The sequence below is a fragment of the Folsomia candida genome, unplaced genomic scaffold (genome assembly GCF_002217175.1).
Source record: "Folsomia candida strain VU population unplaced genomic scaffold, ASM221717v1 Fcan01_Sc025, whole genome shotgun sequence".
Lineage (NCBI taxonomy): Eukaryota > Metazoa > Arthropoda > Collembola > Entomobryomorpha > Isotomidae > Folsomia > Folsomia candida.
The window spans coordinates 1,278,801-1,300,122 of NW_019091217.1; the positions used below are offsets into that span (position 1 = coordinate 1,278,801).

The following is a 21,322-nucleotide window of genomic DNA, read 5'->3' on the forward strand; positions in this document are numbered from 1 at the left end:
GGTCGTCGTAAATGTAATAATACGAGGGAGAGAGATACGAGATGAGGCTGCACACACATTATTATCATGATGATGATGAGCCATGATGATGGTTTGGTATACAAAAGTTGTATATATGTAGTAAAATAAAAGCTTCTTCTTTTGATGCAACTGATCCATGCGAATCCAAGTTTTTAGTTGGTTTCTTTCCCCTCGAGCTGCAGTCCGGTTAACTACTCATCGACGCAGCAGTTATTAACGTTGAACTTCTCTTTTTTGACCACAATACATCAGTAAGTACACTTTTGCAAACATTGGGCCGTACGTTCATACGAAGTGAGGGCTGTGCTGTGTAATTCAGTTATCTCCTGTTTATTTATTCAATTTGCCCATTGTTGTAAAACTGCAAGAAAGTGATTATTATTTATATTGAGGTTGAGAAGATGAGATTATTATTCTACAGCCAGTAGCGTTTCCCACTTGGATTCAAAGACACCACTTTTCTTGGCACTGAGAGCGTCAGTTGGTGATTTTGTTGGCAATTTTACATAGTTTCCTCGCCTGGTGAACTATCTCTCCATCCACCGCCCGCAAGTGCATATCTGAGCAATAGCGATATCGATAATACCAAAATGTAACTTGTCACACGTTCATTCTCTCTGTTAATATGTCCACCTTGGACGCGGGTGACCAGTGAGTGTTCTGAGAGAGAGAACGCAAAATATTAATCAGGACTGAACTCTAGTGACGACAATAATGTGACTGTTGAACTCGTCAACTCTGAACCCTTTCACAAAAGGCCAAAGGGCATCGTGCCGCAGATCAGCGGCATACGTGGAGAAGTGCTTTGGGCTCAGCACCTGTGGCGTGGCATTGCTAATTTCGCGTAAGTCTCGTCTCCTGTACTCACTCGCCAACACTTTTGCCAGTGAGTTTTACTGATCATGCAGTGTTTATAAAAGTGGAAAAATCCACAAATTCATTTGCATACTCGTTCCTAATAATGTGTGTATTAAGCAAGTACCTGTGTCAGGTGTGGTTCCTTTACTCGATGCCATAATAAATATACGCTTTCTTTCTTAACGGGGAGTTAGCTAGATCTTCCATGCAATTATCGAAAATACCGAGGAGAGGATTCGTTCAATTTTAATCTTTTATTTTTACAACTAACAGCTTCGCTAGTTTAAGTGCTTCCTTTTTTACAGTTTAAGAGATGTCATCGGATATGCATATATTTACAACATATTGACGTTTGGAAATCAAGTGATTTTCACCAAAGTGCATGAATTTGAGAGCAAGCACGAAATGTTCTCATTGTAACACTGCACTGCGAGGGTGATAATAAGACGATAAAGTCAAAGATATAATTATTTTGTTCTGGTGGTGGCATTCATGGTATTTGTTGGTTAGTTAGCAGCACTTTGCCATTGTACCTCATCGTAGCATAGCATAAAAGATGGAGCTACAAAACTCGTCAACACTTGACTACTTATATGAATATCATCTTCTTATCACCTCCAACAAACCCATCCTCTAATTTCCAGTCACACTTATCATCATCCTATCCTTCCTCAAACATCCAAAGGTTTTATCAGGCTTGTGTTGACTGCATGAGCCCAGTAGTTAGTCAGTTGAGTGGTCCTGGCTGGTCGTCTCGTTGTCAGTTACTTATTAACTGTTGACGACAGTGAGGACAAATTCCTGCTGTCCGATGTGTCCTTAATATTGCTGCACCTTGTTATATTTCCTCTGGCTAGAGATTTTCTGGGTGGATCGACAAGAGGTTTTTTTCATATTTTCCAACATATTTTATTGCGTAGTATTTTATTGCATACATCATGTTATGGTCGAAATTGTAGTATTTGAGTTGCTTGAAATCCTGTCCACACCAACGGGATCAGATTTAGTGGATCCGTCGTCATCATCAAAGTACATATAAAAACAAAGTCAACTGTGGGAAGGAATAACGCAGTTGCTAGTTGATAGGGAATTGTATTTGCATAAGAGATCAAGCAAGCGTGATCTCACCACAAGTCAAACACACTGTTTGCTCATTAGTAACGGAGAATATGCATCGAGCTAGTTCTATTTCTGAGGTTTGCAATCGCTCGAGAAATTATTTTGTGCGTGCATCAATTGGCATGAGCTTGGGATGCTAGAGCGAGGTCCGGGTCCTTGTTCTTCGATACAGAACTGTATGATTGTAAATACGTGTATGCATTTCCTGGAAGTCTCATATGTGTACTTACATAAATACACAAATTGCGTTTGCATTTGGCTAATTATGCAACCAAACCCATTTCATGTCTCAATTGGTTAATGAGAATGAATCATAATTTGATTTGATACTTCAATTAGTTAGCTAGCTCAACAGTACAGACAGACGGTGCTTAGCTTACGGAAAATATGAAACAACAAAGCAGGATTGCGATTTGCAAAATCGGAGCATATATACTCGTTCCTTATTGGTGTTCTGGCCAACTCAGAAGTCGAGTTGTTCTCCTTTGCAAAAATAAGGGAAAGTATTGGCTAAAAGTTTTATCATAAGCAGGCTTGAACGAAATGTCGGCTTCTGCTCCAGCCGGCCTAATTTTGCAAACTTTTCTTCTGTTAGTACATAAATGTTTGAAGAAGTCAAGCTGGCCTCTGGGTTATAATTCTATCCAATAAATCCAAAAATAGCTACATATGTAACTGTGAAATTATTATCTATCCTACCAGTCAGCCGAATGAGATTATCAGAGCTTTATTGCAGTTAGGGAAAGGTTGCTACATAGTAAAATACAAAAATTGGACCAAAGTGTCCCCAAGCAGTTATCGTTTGAGGTACGCAACCTCGTTTGGCCTTCCACTTTGGACGTAGTGTTCATTAACTGGTATTAAGTTATAAAGCTCAATACGTTAAAAAGGCTGCACTTGAAACTATATTTTTGCATTGATTTGACATTTTTTTAAAACAACGATTGTACTCACCAAGTTGCCTGTTTTACCTGATTTCAGGCAAAGGGTCCATTCCACATGGAGTGCGAAGTGAGCTCCACACAACCTGCGGCCTACAATGGGGCGGGAAGTCGTAGTAGTCCCCCCTCGGCCTCCGTCGTCACTTCGTCCTCCCCCGTGCCCAAGACCGGCGGGGGGAGTGGCAAGTCCCAACTCCACGTCGACTTCATTGAGCACGGCGAAGTGAAGGAGAAGCGAGAAAAGTACTTGACGGGTAAGGTCGAATTTCTACTTTTCTCTCTTTTCTTGTTAAGCATTGAGGTTATTTATCTATTTTGACAGCCAAATACGGGAGTCATCAAATGAGTCTCATCCGGAAACGTCTTGCAGTGGAAATGTGGCTTTACGATGAGCTCCAGAAACTTTACGAAGACGAGGTAAGACATTTTTACGAGAATTTCACCTGCATGTTTTTTTCTCGCGGAATACAAAATTACATGTATTTATCGGGACTCTTGTTATGGAGTAACTCCCGAGTAAAGTGTGCTTGCATAGGAAACCACCCATGGCGTTTTGAGTGGTCATAGTTCAAAATTTTTCATGATATTCATGTTTTATAATTGTTTTTACGAGTATGACGCCCTCTAATTACACCACTTACTCTGAGAAAATTCTTTCTTTCACTTCCATACGTACATATGCAACAATCAGCAACCGTCTACTAAACCAACTCCTGTCAAATTCCAACTTCTGTCCGCATTTAGTCAAGTTACCGACCGAAGAAAGGCAAACCCATGAACAAATGCAACCTCCATAAGAGGTTCCATAAGATTCGTCTTCGTCCTACAAAGTACAGGCCAAACTGCAGATGTTAGTGAAATTGGTAGGGCTATAATTTTGCAATGAGCGTAGTCTTCTTTCATGTGCAGTTTCGTGAGCAACTCGCTGGCAAAAGCGGTCACGAAAGGAAACCCAACGGGGTTTGAAGTTTTTTGGAGGTGGATGAGGTGTGCATAACCACAGCTAAAACGCTGCATGTGTCCGAATGCTGAGGAACTGAATACCAAATGCTCATCGTATTTATTTGCCAAACAAACCAGCCCATGCAGGCTCGGGCTATTTTTCGCATTTTTCACAATTCAAGAATTTCAAGCATATCATAACCTCATAGACCAGAACGTCAAGTTTTTATGCGTATATTTCAAACAAATGATAAATTTGGGCACTCAATCCACTTCGAACTGAAGCTTTCAAATGGCTGCTCTTACTTGCATTTCAGTAGAGGATGAGTAATTAAAACCAAGTTCCGATGTGTAGTGTAACATGGAAGGTACAAGAGATGAATAAATTATCAATTAATTACTACATTCTTCAACTGAGGTGCTAAGCAAGGAAAATGTTCCTCGAAATGTGAATCTGGTTCCCTTATCGAAGCTTCAAGCTTTGTTACCCCCATAACCATATATAATTATTTCCATTGAGCTGCATCAAATCATAATATGTATACGAGTTGTACATAAAGAAACCAATCCGTAGGCAGAATATTTCGCAGAAATGTGATAAGTGAATTTATCATGCAATGCGAGAAAATGTACGAAAGTGTTCGAATCGGATATATTTAGGAGGCTACATATGTACCAAGACAGTTGTGTTTTTAGATGCGCTGCAGAAAAATAATTAACGGGTTACGCAAGAAATGTGGGTTGGGTCTTCGGAGGGTGGTGTTGTTCCTTTAGCTTCAAAGCGTTTGGTGGCCTGCGAGTGATTTTCCTCCTATAAAAATATATGTAGCGTGGCGTTGGTTGGTGGTGTGAAGATGGGGTTTACAATTCTTTTGATTATGATGATTGAGAAATTGTACTTTTACTCCAAATTCTACGAGAGAACTTGAGAGAAGATTACACGGGCGATAAGAGGAGACGAGAGAAAAAAATCATTCAAACAACAGAATAATTTTTTACACACAATTTTATCTCAAAGGAACCATCTCTATTTCTTTCTAGTAAAATGCTGTATTTATTACTTTGTTATACAAAAATCCCCCTCGTAAAATATTTTGTTCTAGCGTGCTTCGAATCCGTCAGCTTGGTTTTAGCTTAGCTCCAACGACAAGAACGGCCGGCACGGATTTACAAATAATTAATCGGTCACTTCTTGCCACGCCTCTTTTTGAAAGCGATTTATTGGAGTTGAAATCAAATTGCTTGGAAAGTATTCCATTTGTATTTCACACCAATCGAGATTTCATTTAATCACATACTACATAATTTTTCTCTCGCTGTAATAATTGCCTCCTTACGTTGCTCGTTAGTCAAGCTGTATTAAGATTTACTGGAAATTACCCCAAATTAGTACGGAATATCAAAAATATAGCATTTCATGCATGTTTTTATTGCTGTAACCTCTACACCTCCTTTCTCGATTGTAGTAAATGTCAGGCTATTAAATGTCAGACTGGAGGACAAGTGTCTAACAAAACTTTTTTTCTTGTATGCGCAGGAAGGGACATCTTCCACTCATGACGTTGAGATCGACTTGGACGAAGTGCTTGACATGGACGGGGACGAGGAACGTCGGAAATTTCTGCTCCCACTTCTTGTGGACGCCAAGAAGTCTCAAGACATAGTAAATGTAAGCGTGTGTATAAGCTGCACTATTTACGATTCCTTCAACCGATTTGTTGATTTTCTATTTGAAAATTTTGAAACTCATCATGCTATATAATAATTTCCTAATAATTTGCAGAAATTTGTGGACGAGGTGATATCCAAAGCGAAAACTCTGTGAGAACAATGCTACAATACACATCATGCCCCGTGTAATTCACTACGCCTTGAAGCCTCCTCCTGTCCGAGTACTACTCGTGGTCCCGAAACCAACAAAATGACACAGTTTTAATTAAAAAGAGTAAAAACCATTAGTAATACCAACCATACACATCTAGAGACCAGTTACGTAGACTTTTTTTAGAACGGCAATTAGGAAAAGCATAAATTTATCTGTAGTAATTAAACATAACTTTATATTGTGAGGTGGTGATGATGGTGACATAAGATCTCGACATTTTAAAGTTGAATGATTTACAGTTGTATTATGACTTGTTTTTTTTCGTGACAGATTACACTACCTCGTTTTTACTCCTCCTCCACCTCCTCCTACAACAACTGAAATCAATCAACCCTAATATTTGTTGATGGGTATTAACACAAATTAGTTTCAATTATGTTTTGTACCACCGTTTAACTTATAAGAGAAAGCATAAGAGCAACCAGGAATTTGCATGAGAGCTACATAATTAAATAGTCTTCCTCAAAACTTGGGTAAATAAATAAGATAGCAATTGCATTTCTTGCAGATTCTGATTTCCGCAGCTTCCTTCAAGATGCAAACATTTTTCATAACAATAATTATGTCTTTTGTAGATGACTATAGAGTGACGCGAGTCGTCATCTAACAAAAGGTCTCAATGATGTACAATACATATTAAGTTTTTTTTGATAAGTTGAGAGTGCGAGCCTATGATTATTCATATTCTGATCAACATTGTGCTTGCAATGAAGATATTTATGTACGAGGTGCCTATACAAATTATTAGTTTTGTGTGGTTAACGGCGTCTACATAAAAATAGCTCGGAAAAGACAGAAACATAAAGCTTTTGTAATTATTTTTATGCTAGGCCAAGACAAATTTTGACATTGCTGCGGATTTTGATACGTGAGATAAATGTGGTAGGCTCTATATACTTGTGTGCGTGTACAATAAAATTATTTACAATTAAATGTAGACATTTTTAGTGTGATAATAAACAAAACGATGATAAAATCGATTATTCTTAGAGTATGTTCTATTAACATTAATCATTATTATTTCATTTTCATTATAACAATAATATGGTAAATACTTAACCGGTTGTGGTGTGTTAGAAGGCATTTGCTTCTAACTAAAACAACAGCTTGCCATAAAATCACGTACATACCTATTCATACTGGAAAATGACTGTCATATCGAAATTTCCGTTTTTTTTCGTGTTACTTTCAAAATAAATACTAGAAGATGTGTCTGGAAAAAATACTGTGCTTTTGTGCTGCAATGAATTTAGTCGTTATTGCATTTTCGACAGTTCAAATTTGGTAGACAAGAGTTCCTGTAAACAATGAAGAGTTTAATTTTTTTTAATGTTCATGAAAAATACAGTAAACTAGGAAAATACCTCCTCTGAATCCAGGGCAGGTAAATCCCCCTCCGCCATGTCAGCAGGTATGTTCTCTTCTACCCATCTCAATTCATCTTCCTGAAAAGAGGGTACAACAGAGAAAGGTAAATGATTATGCTGATGATATGACGTTAATTAAATTGTAAATTGACGTAAATTGTTCTCTTACCACACTTTGACTACGCCCGTAGAGTTTTCCATTTGTTGCACCATTTTTCTTAGGACGAAGTTTCATATTTCCAGCTACAACAAAATTGTGTTAAACGTGCTAAGCTGGAGTTAGAGCAATTCGTCAACTTACAAAATGCAGAATTGACTACAAGATCCTCCTCGTCATCATCGTCCAAGTTATCCAAAAGAGGAGAAAATGCAAACCTAGACACATAATACAATAAAGCAGTCAGTACATATAACGAAACTTTGATTACAAAATTAAAATTATATACATATGCAGACCTCTGATTGTTGTTACTTGGCCGCCAAAGTACCATAATGACTAGCAAAATAAGACTGAACAACATGTGCCAATAGGCCTCGTCAATCCAAATTTCCTTCCAGTCCTAATTATACATAGACTTGTTAGTTAGTTAGAATACGAAAACCAAGATTGTCATTACACATTACCCGAAGACACGTGGTCGTCTTCAGGTATCGAATTGACCACACCATAAAAATGATGGAAGAAATAACAGCGAAAAATAGAGTATTAGTAAAATGCCGGTATAAATTCAGTTTGATAAGATTTCTGAAATTTTAAAATAAAATTTATGGTCACACTTCGAGACTACGTCATATGCATTTTGTTTATTCTTACCGTCGCAATCTCAGTGTTCTCGTCGTTGCCATCAATGACTGAAAGATCCAGTAGAATATAGCCGCGTCTAAAATTGACAGCGGGACTCCTGCCATCAGAGCTTTATTTGAAGGCCCATTCACTGGGTGTAGTACTCTCAAGCAAGATTCGAAAGAAGCGAATGCGAAATAGAGAGAGCCGACAATAAGGATTCGGTGTAACGTGGCTCCAAGTCGGGGTCTATAAATGGATGATTAGAATTTTATAGAATTCAACTGTTATAATGTGCAGTTAAAATCCATACTTTACAATCCCGAAACCGATACTGACAATTACGACGAGCATTCTAGCTGTAAATATATTTGAAACAAATTTGTTATGTCTTGACAATACTAATGGAACATGAGGAGACAGGGACCGACTTGAGACTAAGATACACAAAATGTATTCTTGGTCCAGCAAACTCCATCAACAAACAACTAAGAAATTCGCACTTGGCTAGCCCATACAAAACCTTACCCAGCGTCCTCTTTGCGCAAGAGATGATTTCGGCCACCAGTACAGCTCCTGTCACGGACACGCCCGTCGAATTAATGTTGTAGTATTCAGCATAAAATACAGCCTGCAACATAAAGTGATCACAACATTATTTAAATATAACATGTGGCTATTATTTAATAATCAGTGTTTATAATCACTTGCCATTTCAACCATTCCGAGGAAAATTACGGCTCCAATCCAAAATTGAATTCGAATAAGATCCCTCCATTGCCAGAAAGATAATCCCAGCCACACGACTCCATACAGTGTGTACAGCAGGCAAGAGCTACCATAAAACTACAACATTCACTTAAATAAGTTAGGAGGCTAATTAAACACACTAAAACAATTATGCTATTTATAATGCATTATACAACAACTTACAATGAGAAGAGGATATTCAGTTGCAGACAAATAGCCATGTGGTCCTTTAATTTGCACTTCAACTTCGGCGTGAAACTCGCTCGATCCTTCTGGCTCGAATTTTACGATAAATAAATAGACTCCATCCTTGGGGATTGTAAACACAGGTCTCGATGATTGCTAAAGAATATTATTAATATTATTCAAGTTTCAATTAAAATAAAGCGTATTTTATTTTTACTTAGGAAGAAAAGCAAGCTAACCACAATTGCGGAGGAAGATACGTCATTTTGGCACATTTGAAACTCGAATGTACTTTGTCCTTGTACTCCATTTTTAGCTGTGCCAGATGACTTGCCACCACTGGTAGATGTTGCTAATGTACAATTTTCAGCATATTCAGTCTGTCAGAAAAATAAACATTTTATTTTCTATACATTTAAAAGAATGAAGAAGATTGCTATTTACCAGATGAATTGTATTATCACATCTGTGACGATATTCGTCAGGTGGCTTAAAGAATAAATGATCTTGAAATTCTGCTACATTAGTATTTTGTACGGAATCTGCATAGTATATATTCCATATTTGCTGTCTTTCTTCTTTACTCTATATAAAAATATATCGTTACCCTACAATAAAATACGGATACATCATACATACATACATCTAGATAGCAGATAGACTTACAAGGAGTTCTAATCTCCAATATTCGTCCCAGCACGGCGTCTCTCGCAGTTCCCAGTTGATTCGGACAGTTAACATGTCCGATAAGTCGACGCATTTTACTAAAATTCAGTAAACCATAATGACACTTACAAGGCTACCAGAAAGTGAAATATTTATTATGCAACTCACTTCTCATGAAAATCTGCGACTCTTTGAAAACACTCTTGGAGACCCCATAGTACTTGTGAGTCTACAACATTAGAATATCAGCCTCAGCATTAATATAATAATTTCAGAACATAAATAATTAACCAATTTCTAACCTATATGTTAAACATACATAAAACTAGTACCCAACCTGATTAATGACTGCATTCCATTTTCCTTGTTCTGGAAAGGAAAAGACGCTCGTAAAGAATATCACGAGGGAGATGAAGAGTTTGACGATGACGCTCGTAAAGGACATTGTTAGTTAATAATTTAAGAAGAGATCCAGGTCGTACTCCTCAACAATAAAATACAAAAACACTACCGACCAGTGAATAGGGATAATCACAGTATAATTTAATGACAAATGACAGGAATATAATACACAATCTATCGTATCCAGTGAAAGTGTGCCTGTCAAACAAATTGGCTAAGCAATTTCATTCGATCGAATTATACAAATGAAAGAAAGAATGGTTCGATTGTTCAATATGTTACACCAGGAAAATTAAGCCTATAACGTGGAAACTTGCAAGCTTGCTTGTCGTTATTACGAGCCTAATGAGATGTAACTTCATTGCACTTCCGGCTGCTTAATGTTAACTTTAAATGACATCATCTTTAAGTAAACACAGATTCACTATTCACTTTCGGGCCGAAATATTATGGGCAGCCAGCAGGCAGAGCAGCAATCCAGTCCAGGGCTATGTTACAGCTTTATGTGCCAGCATTTGGCAATTTGCACTGTTCCATGAAAAAACAACAACGGCGAAAATGAAATAAGATAGTTCTGTATGACCGTGGCGTGTTATTACCTTACAACCGTCATCGTGTTGGTGACATTCTAAAACGATGGTGACAAAAATTGACCTGAAATTTCGTACAAGTAGCAACTTCTTACGAGAAAGCTGTGAGGCAAGTTCAGAGCATAAAGCACTAAATCACCGCCCCTTCTACCCAGCTGAGCCAGTCTCATTCTCACGCATTGCGCCTCAGCAGGAAGTAATTTGTCCTTTAATTAATTGCAATCCATAATTAATTAAACCACCTCCAAAGACGCAATATTATTAATAGCTTATTAGGCAACCGTAACAGTTTATCTTCAAAGAGCAACTACTGGATCAATTTTATCGTCTGGTTTATTAATATACCATCAACTCAACATTAGAAGAGCGTGTGTAAGTATTTTGTGTTTTTGATTTTAATCAAAAACTATATTAATTTTGATTTAAAAATCAAAATTTATAATTTATAATTTATGTTGGCCATGTGATTAGATACTTATTTATTTCATATTTGATTCTTACTATTTGCCCGCAGATATATTTTTCCTCGTGCGTTCGTTTATAAAATATACCCACCTGCGTGACCTTTTGGAGGTGGAACAAATTTAATAATCATGGGGAACGCCAACAGTGGGAATATCCGTGATCGTCACAAGTCTGGAGACAGCCTCCCACCCTCGTCCCCCTGTGGCATGGTCAAGGATGGCCAAGCCTTTTCCTTCGACAAGCGTCCATCGGTAGGAACCCCAAATGTGAACAATGTTTCAACAATGAGCAGTCCATCGTCATCTCCTGCTACGCACTTGCACAGTGCTCACATTCAACCTCCGCACCACAAAATCATTCTACAACACTCTCAATCTAATGAGGATGACGAACCTTCTTATTTCACACGTCAACCAATTTCCAAGTCACTGTCCAAAGATGTTTCCTCTGTAATTCTTACTTTTCTTTAGGTTGCTTTTTGTATAACAGCATGGTTGCACTAATGGATGCCTAACTTTGATGTTTTGTGTGAAAATCTGTTGCTCTATTTAAGTTTTTGTGTTATTCTTGTGTCAATATGGTTCAGGTTTAAATTTTCAAAATTATTATTAGAGGCTTGGGTTTAAGTGGGTTTATTTATGTATTCATTTATTTGCTTTCGGTTTTATTTAAGTTTCTTCAATTTTTTCTTCCGTTTATTTTACTTGGAAGTGTCACTGTGTCAGGCATTTTACAATTCGTTGTCTTTAACTAAAATCTGACAGACGTATAACTATACTAAAGACAAGAATTAGATGATATGCAATATGTAAGCAATGAAATGATCCTTTAAAGTATGATCATTATTATAATTGTATATACCTCAAAATTTTAATTTAGTCACTCATGAGCAGTATACACGCATGTATAAAACAACCTCGAAGATGAACTACTACGAAATTACAGGATTAGTCAAAACAATTATGAGCTATTAAAACAGTGGCAATTACTGCAATTTATAAATATGCTGCTCACAGCCAACAACATTATATAACTTTTGCACTGTATTCTATGATTGATTATAACAACAATAATTAAATTCACACGCTCGGCTGTTCTGTGTGCAGGTAGTGCTTTCTTTCGACATGGGCGGTACTATATTTGTGTTGTAGTGTCAACTCTGGATAATGTTTTATTCTGCCATTTTGAAAAGTTTTGTTGATTGTTTCTTATATGTTTGGAAACAGGAAGATTATCCAGAAACGGGGAGACCACGATCAGTCACGGTCTCAGAAGGGACAAACTTTGGTGGATCGATTGATGCAGAAACTAAAATTTTACCAACAGTGTTTAAATGGGATGGGGGTGGCAAAACTGCATTTATTTGTGGCACGTTCTCTGATTGGAAGACAATACCGATGGTGAAGAGGTTCTAAAATAAAAATAGTTTACCCGAAATATATGCATAGCATATTAAACATATTATTTCAACACAATTTCTAATGTGACGGTGTGTGCGTCATTGCAGTAATTTTACGGCAAAGGATGGGGAAGACTATGTCGCCATTGTGGACTTGCCAGAAGGAGAACACCAGTACAAGTTTTTAATAGATGACGAGTGGAAATTTAACCCATCTGAGGTAATAATCAACTTATTTGTTATTGTTGTCTTTCATTACTTTTTGTGTCTCATATATTTCATGGGGCATGCCATAATTTTCCTTCCAGCCAACTATCCAAACCGAGGATGGCACAGTTAACAACATAATTACCGTTAGGAAAACAGACTTTGAAGTTTTTGATGCACTGGGTTAGTATAAACCTTCTAAAACTGCAAGCTTTGCCCATCGACTAAACTATATTTCGTAATCTATTATCTAACCATGTATATATATTGATTAGCAATGGATCAGTGCAATTCTAAGTCATCTAAGGCCACACAATTAAGTACGCAATCTACATTTCGTATCATAAATAGTAAAGTGTGGTGTTATAAGGTTGGTATTATCAATGCGCAATTTTTTTCCACTAGTATCTGGCTCTCCACCTGGAAGGTATGTAATGCATTGTAATGGTGAATCTAAGTAGTAAGTTAAATTTTGGGGAAATAATACTGAAGCTTCATCATTAAAATATTTGGATGAATTCAACAATGATAATGAAAAAAGATCTTGGCTCTACAGATGTATGTATTAAGGTAATAAGTCAATTTATTCGTCAATTCATATTCAATCCAATTATTACAAAACAGTTTCAGAAATATCAAACTAATTGAACAATGGGGGCCGGAGATAATCTCTCACAGGCTGCCAATCAACAATACTAAAATCAATGCTGTCTGGAATATCAATCTGAATTATCCGACTAAAAAACCCAACCAATTTAATCAACATATCAATATATCGTCCCTTCCATCCTGACTTGTTCTCAATCTTCTGAAAATCACATCGAATGGGAGCCCCGTCGATTTCTCCACCAAGCATCTCACAGAAACAAACTGCTACTTGACCAACGCCTTCCATCATCTCCGTCTCGTTTTTCTTATCCAAACTGTCATCTTGGCACTGAAAAATAGCAGGTCCATCCCTATCGGTTTTGTGGTATTCAGCAATGGTTTTGGCGGTGGAATTTGATTTCTGAGTTCTGATACCTGAACAAATATTACGTTATGAAGTTGAATCAGATCGGAATACCATCATTATAATTCTTATAGTATATTACCAATATGAATCCTCCCAATTGTACCCATCTTCATATAAATCCAAGACTTTCCCGTTGCTCGATCCAAAACAATCCCATCCATGAGTGGTGATCCAGTACCGACCCCAAGCTCAGACTCCCCACTAAACTTTACCCCACCACCGAAATGCTCGAGTAGTTGTTTGACCAACGACCAGTTTGCATTCCGGATAAAAACTTGGTCAGCGATCAACACGTAATGCTTGTCAGGGTCGGGTTGTCGTGAGTTGACAAGTGAGAACAGGATTGAGATAGCAATCCGGACAGTATCTTGGTGACTAGACCCATGGTGAAGGGAGACTCTGTCCAGCATCGTTGGTTCTGACTTGTTGGTTTTCATAATTCTTAAATGCATAAAACTGGTGAGGGATCTTCGTGGACCATAGCTGTTCATTTCATCTCACCACAAACCACAAACTTTCCACAAACTACAATCCACAATTCCACAAACCACAAAGAAATCTAGTCCACTTTCCACACCACAGTCCACTTTGTGGATCCACACTTTGGTTTAAACAGCTACACAGGCTAATTACATACATAATTAAACACGTGTTTCAGAATTTTTCGTAATGCTCAGTTGCAACGAAGTTATAATGGTATATGTACGTGAGCGACAATTTGCATTTTTACAGCGAAATTTGAAGATCAAAATTCCCGCTTACGGATTATAACATGGTTTTCAGTGTGCATTTTGAAAAACCATGAAACCTGTGTTTAAATATTTATCTAAGGCTATATCATTCACAAGAATGCCACAAAACTTAACCATAACTATAAACTACAGACCGGTCCACATTGTGGACCAGTCTGTGGTTTTGTGGATTGTAGTTATGGACTCCACAACTACAAACCACAAACCTTTCCACAAACTACAATCCACTAATCCACAAACCACAAACCCTTCCACAAACTACAATCCACAATTCCACAAACTACAAACCCTTCCACAAACTACAATCCACAATTCCACAAACCACAAAAAAGTCGTGTCCACTTTCCACACCACAGTCCACTTTGTGGATCCACACTGTGGTTTGAACAGCTATGTCGTGGACTTCAGGATGTCTTGTAAAGTGACGATCGTCTTAGGAGAGTGGGTATTACGAGTATTCAGAAGTGCAAAACTTGGTGTGGCGTTGCTCGTATCCCGTATGAGAAAATGTGTCTTATTCCAGTTTCCATGTTCATCACAAAAATTCCCAGCACTTCCAAGTTTCCAGCAATAATCGTCCTTGCAGATCGGTTCTGTACGGCCATAACTGATCCTTCCTTCTTTGAAAGTGACTTGCATCTCCGTTTGTGAATCTTTTTTTGCCAGGTAGATTAACCACCAAGGTTTTCCCAGATTTTAACAACCTATTCAAACGTTTGACATTTTATCTTACTCAAATAATTTAATGTATTAAATGGATTGGTATTATGTATAACTTACTTTTTCATTTCTGGCGAGCTTTTCATATCTTTGTCCTCTCCGATCCATTTCAGATAGGTTTTCACGGCGTTGAAAACCATTCCCGCTCTAGTATTTTGTGCTGGTGGCGTCCACTTTTCATCATCATCAACTTCTACGTGGGGTTCCCAATTAAATCTAGATGATGCTACTTCTGTCTTAATAGGGGAACATTCTAAAGATAAACAATTAATTAATTATAAAACAATTTCATTCTACTATTAGCTGCAATAATTAGTTGGTTGAAATAAACTTACGCTCTAGTGGTTCGAATGTACCGTCATCTCTTTTAACGTACAATTGATCAACTGATGATGATGATGTTTTGGTTTCTTCCGAAACCAAAACTGTCTGATTAATGTTCAGCTTCGTCTTCTTCGCTGGAGGAGTTGTGGTAGCAGACGATGTAGATGGGTTATTGCTGCTCGACGACATGATAACCGTAACAGTAGGTGAGAATATTTGGGATGTGTCGAAACAAATAAATTCGAAAAGATGTAATTTCGGGAGTGAAAATCAGACCTTGTTGACTGAGCGAGTGCTGCGCTACGATAGGTTCATACGAATAAAGCACACAAGCAACACGACTCCTTATCGTTTCCTATTTTTGGATACAAAGCCACGCCAAACCGCAACCATCATGGCTTGGCTTCCATTAACATGATACAAACTAAAGATTTTTGGAATTATTGCATATGTAACTTATTTTTAAACATCAAAATGATTTTCAAAAATAGTTAGAACTGAAACTTAAGTTCACCATTACATGCTTTACCTTTTCTTTTAAAGGAAGAACTATTCCGTTTATTTCAATTTAAATATTTATTTTATTAAATCTTTTCAAGCGAATGGGGTCAGGACATCCCTAGTTACAAACCATGGGAAAAAACAACTGGACCTCCCATATTACCACCTCACTTGCTCCAAGTCATTTTGAATAAGGATACGCCGCTCTCGGTACTTAGCATCTACCCATCATTTAATCTTTACTTCGTACACGATATAGTGATTTAGTAATATACATTGCATTGTGTTTTTTTAACAGTGCGAGCCAACACTATTACCGGAACCAAATCACGTCATGTTAAATCATTTGTACGCTTTGTCCATTAAAGATGGAGTTATGGTTTTGAGTGCAACGCATCGTTACAGAAAGAAATACGTGACTACCTTGTTATACAAACCCATATAATAATATCGAACAAACTTTGTCAATTTTTGTCAATAATGGTGCTACTAAATGTGTACTCGCCGTGTTTTGAATTATTAATTCAGTAATATACTAACATTAACGTGGCTTGACAAAATGTGTTGACAAATACGTAGTTGTTCTGAGGACAATTTATCAACCGCAATTTGATGAACAAATACTTAGTAGATGCATTTCTATATATTTCTGAAAATGGTATATAAAATAAAAATATATTATTACAAATTGGGTTGTTTCCTTGTTTAGAATGAATTACAAACCCATATATCTATGTAATTAATTACTCTATGTTATGTGAGGCATAATAAAAAATGATGTCAATAAAATAAAAAAGATGTTAATAAAATTCCACTGCTTTTTCATTCGGATTCTGTATTTTTCATGAAAACACGCTTCTTCATCTCGCACTGTCTCGCACAGTAAATCATCCACAAATCCACACTCCACCGTTGAACTTCTGTTTACAATACTTCGATTTTTAACTATGAGTAATGTGTCGACAAGAATAATTAATTTAATCCCCGTGAGTACTATTTAGGTTCTAAATATTAGCAATTTTTGGCAATTGAAATCAGCAACCTTAGACAGTAGACATGTTTTAAAAGGCTCGCTTTATTTACCTAAGATGTGGTAAGTCGATGTTTAATAAAACAAACGTTACAACTTCCATTTGCGAAATTCGGTTGCGATATGTCGGATGTCGATAACACCAAAAAAAAGTGCGAATCCACGAAATGACGAAATTATGACATGGCGACGAAATTTGTCGAACACAACGTGGTGGTGGTGGGTGGGGCATTGCGACATGTCGATAACACCAAAAAGAAGTGTCTGTCGAAATTTGATGGAAATAGGACGAGAAATGGGGAAGTTATGGCATGGCGACCAAATTTGACGAAAACAACGTGGTGGCGACGGGTGGGACCTTGCGACATTTCGATAACACCAAAAAGAAGTCTCTGTCGAAATTGGGTGGAAATCGGACGAGAAATGGCGAAATTATGATATTGAGACGAAATTTGGCGAAAACAAGGTGGTGGCGGCGGGTGTGACCTTGCGACATGTCGATAACACCAAAAAGAAGTCTCTGTCGAAGTTTGATGGAAATCGGACGAGAAATGGCGAAGTTATGACATGGCGACGAAATTTGGCGAAAACAAGGTGGTGGCGGCGGGTGTGACCTTGCGACATGTCGATAACACCAAAAAGAAGCCTCTGTCGAAATTTGATGGAAATCGGACGAGAAATGGCGAAGTTATGACATGGCGACGAAATTTGGCGAAAACAACGTGGCGGCGACGGGTGGGACCTTGCGACATGTCGATAACAGCAAAAAGAAGTCTCTGTCGAAGTTTGATGGAAATCGGACGAGAAATGGCGAAGTTATGACATGGCGACGAAATTTGGCGAAAACAAGGTGGTGGCGGCGGGTGTGACCTTGCGACATGTCGATAACACCAAAAAGAAGTCTCTGTCGAAATTTGATGCGAATCGGACGAGAAATGACGAAGTTATGACATGGCGACGAAATTTGGCGAAAACAACGTGGTCGCGGCGGGTGTGACCTTGCGACATGTCGATAACACCAAAAAGAAGCCTCTGTCGAAATTTGATGCAAATCGGACGAGAAATGGCGAAGTTATGACATGGCGACGAAATTTGGCGAAAACAAGGTGGTGGCGGCGGGTGTGACCTTGCGACATGTCGATAACACCAAAAAGAAGTCTCTGTCGAAGTTTGATGGAAATCGGACGAGAAATGGCGAAGTTATGACATGGCGACGAAATTTGGCGAAAACAACGTGGCGGCGACGGGTGGGACCTTGCGACATGTCGATAACAGCAAAAAGAAGTCTCTGTCGAAGTTTGATGGAAATCGGACGAGAAATGGCGAAGTTATGACATGGCGACGAAATTTGGCGAAAACAACGTGGCGGCGACGGGTGGGACCTTGCGACATGTCGATAACAGCAAAAAGAAGTCTCTGTCGAAGTTTGATGGAAATCGGACGAGAAATGGCGAAGTTATGACATGGCGACGAAATTTGGCGAAAACAAGGTGGTGGCGGCGGGTGTGACCTTGCGACATGTCGATAACACCAAAAAGAAGCCTCTGGCGAAATTTGATGCAAATCGGACGAGAGATGGCGAAGTTATGACATGGCGACGAAATTTGGCGAAAACAACGTGGCGGCGACGGGTGGGACCTTGCGACATGTCGATAACAGCAAAAAGAAGTCTCTGTCGAAGTTTGATGGAAATCGGACGAGAAATGGCGAAGTTATGACATGGCGACGAAATTTGGCGAAAACAAGGTGGTGGCGGCGGGTGTGACCTTGCGACATGTCGATAACACCAAAAAGAAGTCTCTGTCGAAGTTTGATGGAAATCGGACGAGAAATGGCGAAGTTATGACATGGCGACGAAATTTGGCGAAAACAAGGTGGTGGCGGCGGGTGTGACCTTGCGACATGTCGATAACACCAAAAAGAAGCCTCTGTCGAAATTTGATGGAAATCGGACGAGAAATGGCGAAGTTATGACATGGCGACGAAATTTGGCGAAAACAACGTGGCGGCGACGGGTGGGACCTTGCGACATGTCGATAACAGCAAAAAGAAGTCTCTGTCGAAGTTTGATGGAAATCGGACGAGAAATGGCGAAGTTATGACATGGCGACGAAATTTGGCGAAAACAAGGTGGTGGCGGCGGGTGTGACCTTGCGACATGTCGATAACACCAAAAAGAAGTCTCTGTCGAAATTTGATGCGAATCGGACGAGAAATGACGAAGTTATGACATGGCGACGAAATTTGGCGAAAACAACGTGGTCGCGGCGGGTGTGACCTTGCGACATGTCGATAACACCAAAAAGAAGCCTCTGTCGAAATTTGATGGAAATCGGACGAGAAATGGCGAAGTTATGACATGGCGACGAAATTTGGCGAAAACAAGGTGGTGGCGGCGGGTGTGACCTTGCGACATGTCGATAACACCAAAAAGAAGTCTCTGTCGAAATTTGATGCGAATCGGACGAGAAATGACGAAGTTATGACATGGCGACGAAATTTGGCGAAAACAACGTGGTCGCGGCGGGTGTGACCTTGCGACATGTCGATAACACCAAAAAGAAGCCTCTGTCGAAATTTGATGCAAATCGGACGAGAAATGGCGAAGTTATGACATGGCGACGAAATTTGGCGAAAACAAGGTGGTGGCGGCGGGTGTGACCTTGCGACATGTCGATAACACCAAAAAGAAGTCTCTGTCGAAGTTTGATGGAAATCGGACGAGAAATGGCGAAGTTATGACATGGCGACGAAATTTGGCGAAAACAACGTGGCGGCGACGGGTGGGACCTTGCGACATGTCGATAACAGCAAAAAGAAGTCTCTGTCGAAGTTTGATGGAAATCGGACGAGAAATGGCGAAGTTATGACATGGCGACGAAATTTGGCGAAAACAAGGTGGTGGCGGCGGGTGTGACCTTGCGACATGTCGATAACACCAAAAAGAAGTCTCTGTCGAAATTTGATGCGAATCGGACGAGAAATGACGAAGTTATGACATGGCGACGAAATTTGGCGAAAACAACGTGGTCGCGGCGGGTGTGACCTTGCCACATGTCGATAACACCAAAAAGAAGCCTCTGTCGAAATTTGATGCAAATCGGACGAGAAATGGCGAAGTTATGACATGGCGACGAAATTTGGCGAAAACAAGGTGGTGGCGGCGGGTGTGACCTTGCGACATGTCGATAACACCAAAAAGAAGTCTCTGTCGAAATTTGATGCGAATCGGACGAGAAATGACGAAGTTATGACATGGCGACGAAATTTGGCGAAAACAACGTGGTCGCGGCGGGTGTGACCTTGCGACATGTCGATAACACCAAAAAGAAGCCTCTGTCGAAATTTGATGCAAATCGGACGAGAAATGGCGAAGTTATGACATGGCGACGAAATTTGGCGAAAACAAGGTGGTGGCGGCGGGTGTGACCTTGCGACATGTCGATAACACCAAAAAGAAGTCTCTGTCGAAGTTTGATGGAAATCGGACGAGAAATGGCGAAGTTATGACATGGCGACGAAATTTGGCGAAAACAACGTGGCGGCGACGGGTGGGACCTTGCGACATGTCGATAACAGCAAAAAGAAGTCTCTGTCGAAGTTTGATGGAAATCGGACGAGAAATGGCGAAGTTATGACATGGCGACGAAATTTGGCGAAAACAAGGTGGTGGCGGCGGGTGTGACCTTGCGACATGTCGATAACACCAAAAAGAAGTCTCTGTCGAAATTTGATGCGAATCGGACGAGAAATGACGAAGTTATGACATGGCGACGAAATTTGGCGAAAACAACGTGGTCGCGGCGGGTGTGACCTTGCCACATGTCGATAACACCAAAAAGAAGCCTCTGTCGAAATTTGATGCAAATCGGACGAGAAATGGCGAAGTTATGACATGGCGACGAAATTTGGCGAAAACAAGGTGGTGGCGGCGGGTGTGACCTTGCGACATGTCGATAACACCAAAAAGAAGTCTCTGTCGAAGTTTGATGGAAATCGGACGAGAAATGGCGAAGTTATGACATGGCGACGAAATTTGGCGAAAACAACGTGGCGGCGACGGGTGGGACCTTGCGACATGTCGATAACAGCAAAAAGAAGTCTCTGTCGAAGTTTGATGGAAATCGGATGAGAAATGGCGAAGTTATGACATGGCGACGAAATTTGGCGAAAACAACGTGGCGGCGACGGGTGGGACCTTGCGACATGTCGATAACACCAAAAAGAAGTCTCTGTCGAAATTTGATGCGAATCGGACGAGAAATGACGAAGTTATGACATGGCGACGAAATTTGGCGAAAACAACGTGGTCGCGGCGGGTGTGACCTTGCGACATGTCGATAACACCAAAAAGAAGCCTCTGTCGAAATTTGATGCAAATCGGACGAGAAATGGCGA

The 21,322-nt window shown here is 39.4% G+C and overlaps 3 protein-coding genes and 1 long non-coding RNA gene across 9 annotated transcripts in view; 3 read left to right on the top strand and 1 right to left on the bottom strand.

Moving 5' to 3' along the window:
• Positions 1-6,746, top strand: part of LOC110859357 (protein phosphatase 1 regulatory subunit 14C) — a 19,902-nt gene extending 13,156 nt beyond the window's left edge. The window contains exons 1-5 of one of the 5 annotated variants that reach the window (XM_035859438.1): positions 279-865; positions 2,980-3,193; positions 3,262-3,356; positions 5,419-5,550; positions 5,665-6,746. In XM_035859438.1, the coding sequence (XP_035715331.1) occupies positions 2,998-3,193; positions 3,262-3,356; positions 5,419-5,550; positions 5,665-5,706 (465 nt within the window). In that variant the 5' untranslated portion in view covers positions 279-865; positions 2,980-2,997 and the 3' untranslated portion in view covers positions 5,707-6,746. Of the gene's footprint in view, positions 1-278; positions 866-1,608; positions 1,763-2,447; positions 2,856-2,979; positions 3,194-3,261; positions 3,357-5,418; positions 5,551-5,664 lie in introns of those variants that run through there. The other 4 variants (XM_035859439.1, XM_035859440.1, XM_035859437.1 and 1 more) reach the window with 4 other exon arrangements.
• LOC110859354 (transmembrane protein 87A) lies at positions 6,747-10,436 on the bottom strand. The gene is made up of 16 exons (XM_022108302.2): positions 9,857-10,436; positions 9,688-9,748; positions 9,520-9,617; positions 9,298-9,438; positions 9,093-9,233; positions 8,851-9,009; positions 8,629-8,763; positions 8,446-8,548; positions 8,231-8,276; positions 7,948-8,166; positions 7,758-7,878; positions 7,590-7,693; positions 7,435-7,508; positions 7,303-7,376; positions 7,131-7,211; positions 6,747-7,064 (listed from the first exon to the last, which is right to left on the bottom strand). The coding sequence occupies exons 1-16, from the start codon at positions 9,962-9,964 to the stop codon at positions 7,023-7,025; spliced, it is 1,707 nt and encodes a 568-aa protein (XP_021963994.1). The 5' UTR covers positions 9,965-10,436; the 3' UTR covers positions 6,747-7,022.
• A 209-nt stretch (positions 10,437-10,645) lies between these two features.
• On the top strand, positions 10,646-16,703 carry LOC110859296 (5'-AMP-activated protein kinase subunit beta-1). 2 transcript variants are annotated; one of them, XM_022108215.2, is made up of 9 exons: positions 10,646-10,883; positions 11,026-11,425; positions 12,203-12,384; positions 12,484-12,595; positions 12,684-12,765; positions 12,858-12,902; positions 12,988-13,009; positions 15,993-16,104; positions 16,193-16,703. In XM_022108215.2, exons 2-9 carry the CDS (start codon positions 11,105-11,107, stop codon positions 16,337-16,339), a joined length of 1,023 nt encoding a protein of 340 aa, XP_021963907.1. In that variant the 5' UTR covers positions 10,646-10,883; positions 11,026-11,104; the 3' UTR covers positions 16,340-16,703. The 2 variants fall into 2 exon arrangements, with proteins under 2 accessions (XP_021963907.1, XP_021963908.1); XM_022108216.2 differs by having other exon boundaries at positions 10,648-10,883; positions 11,026-11,227.
• LOC118438738 lies at positions 13,016-15,718 on the top strand. Its single transcript, XR_004837039.1, has 2 exons — positions 13,016-13,152; positions 13,207-15,718. It is a non-coding gene; the product is annotated as an uncharacterized LOC118438738 (long non-coding RNA).
• Positions 16,704-21,322: the final 4,619 nt, after the last annotated feature.

Coding starts and splice junctions, on each gene's coding strand:
- LOC110859354 (XM_022108302.2), bottom strand. CDS start 9,964: ATGTCCTTTACGAGCGTCATCGTCAAACTCTTCATCTCCCTCGTGATA. Junction 9,439..9,519: donor ATTGGAGATTAGAACTCCTT/GTAAGTCTATCT, acceptor ATTTTTATATAG/AGTAAAGAAGAAAGACAGCA. Junction 9,010..9,092: donor TATCTTCCTCCGCAATTGTG/GTTAGCTTGCTT, acceptor AATATTCTTTAG/CAATCATCGAGACCTGTGTT.
- LOC110859296 (XM_022108215.2), top strand. CDS start 11,105: ATGGGGAACGCCAACAGTGGGAATATCCGTGATCGTCACAAGTCTGGA. Junction 12,596..12,683: donor GGAAATTTAACCCATCTGAG/GTAATAATCAAC, acceptor TTTTCCTTCCAG/CCAACTATCCAAACCGAGGA. Junction 16,105..16,192: donor ATAAGGATACGCCGCTCTCG/GTACTTAGCATC, acceptor TTTTTTTAACAG/TGCGAGCCAACACTATTACC.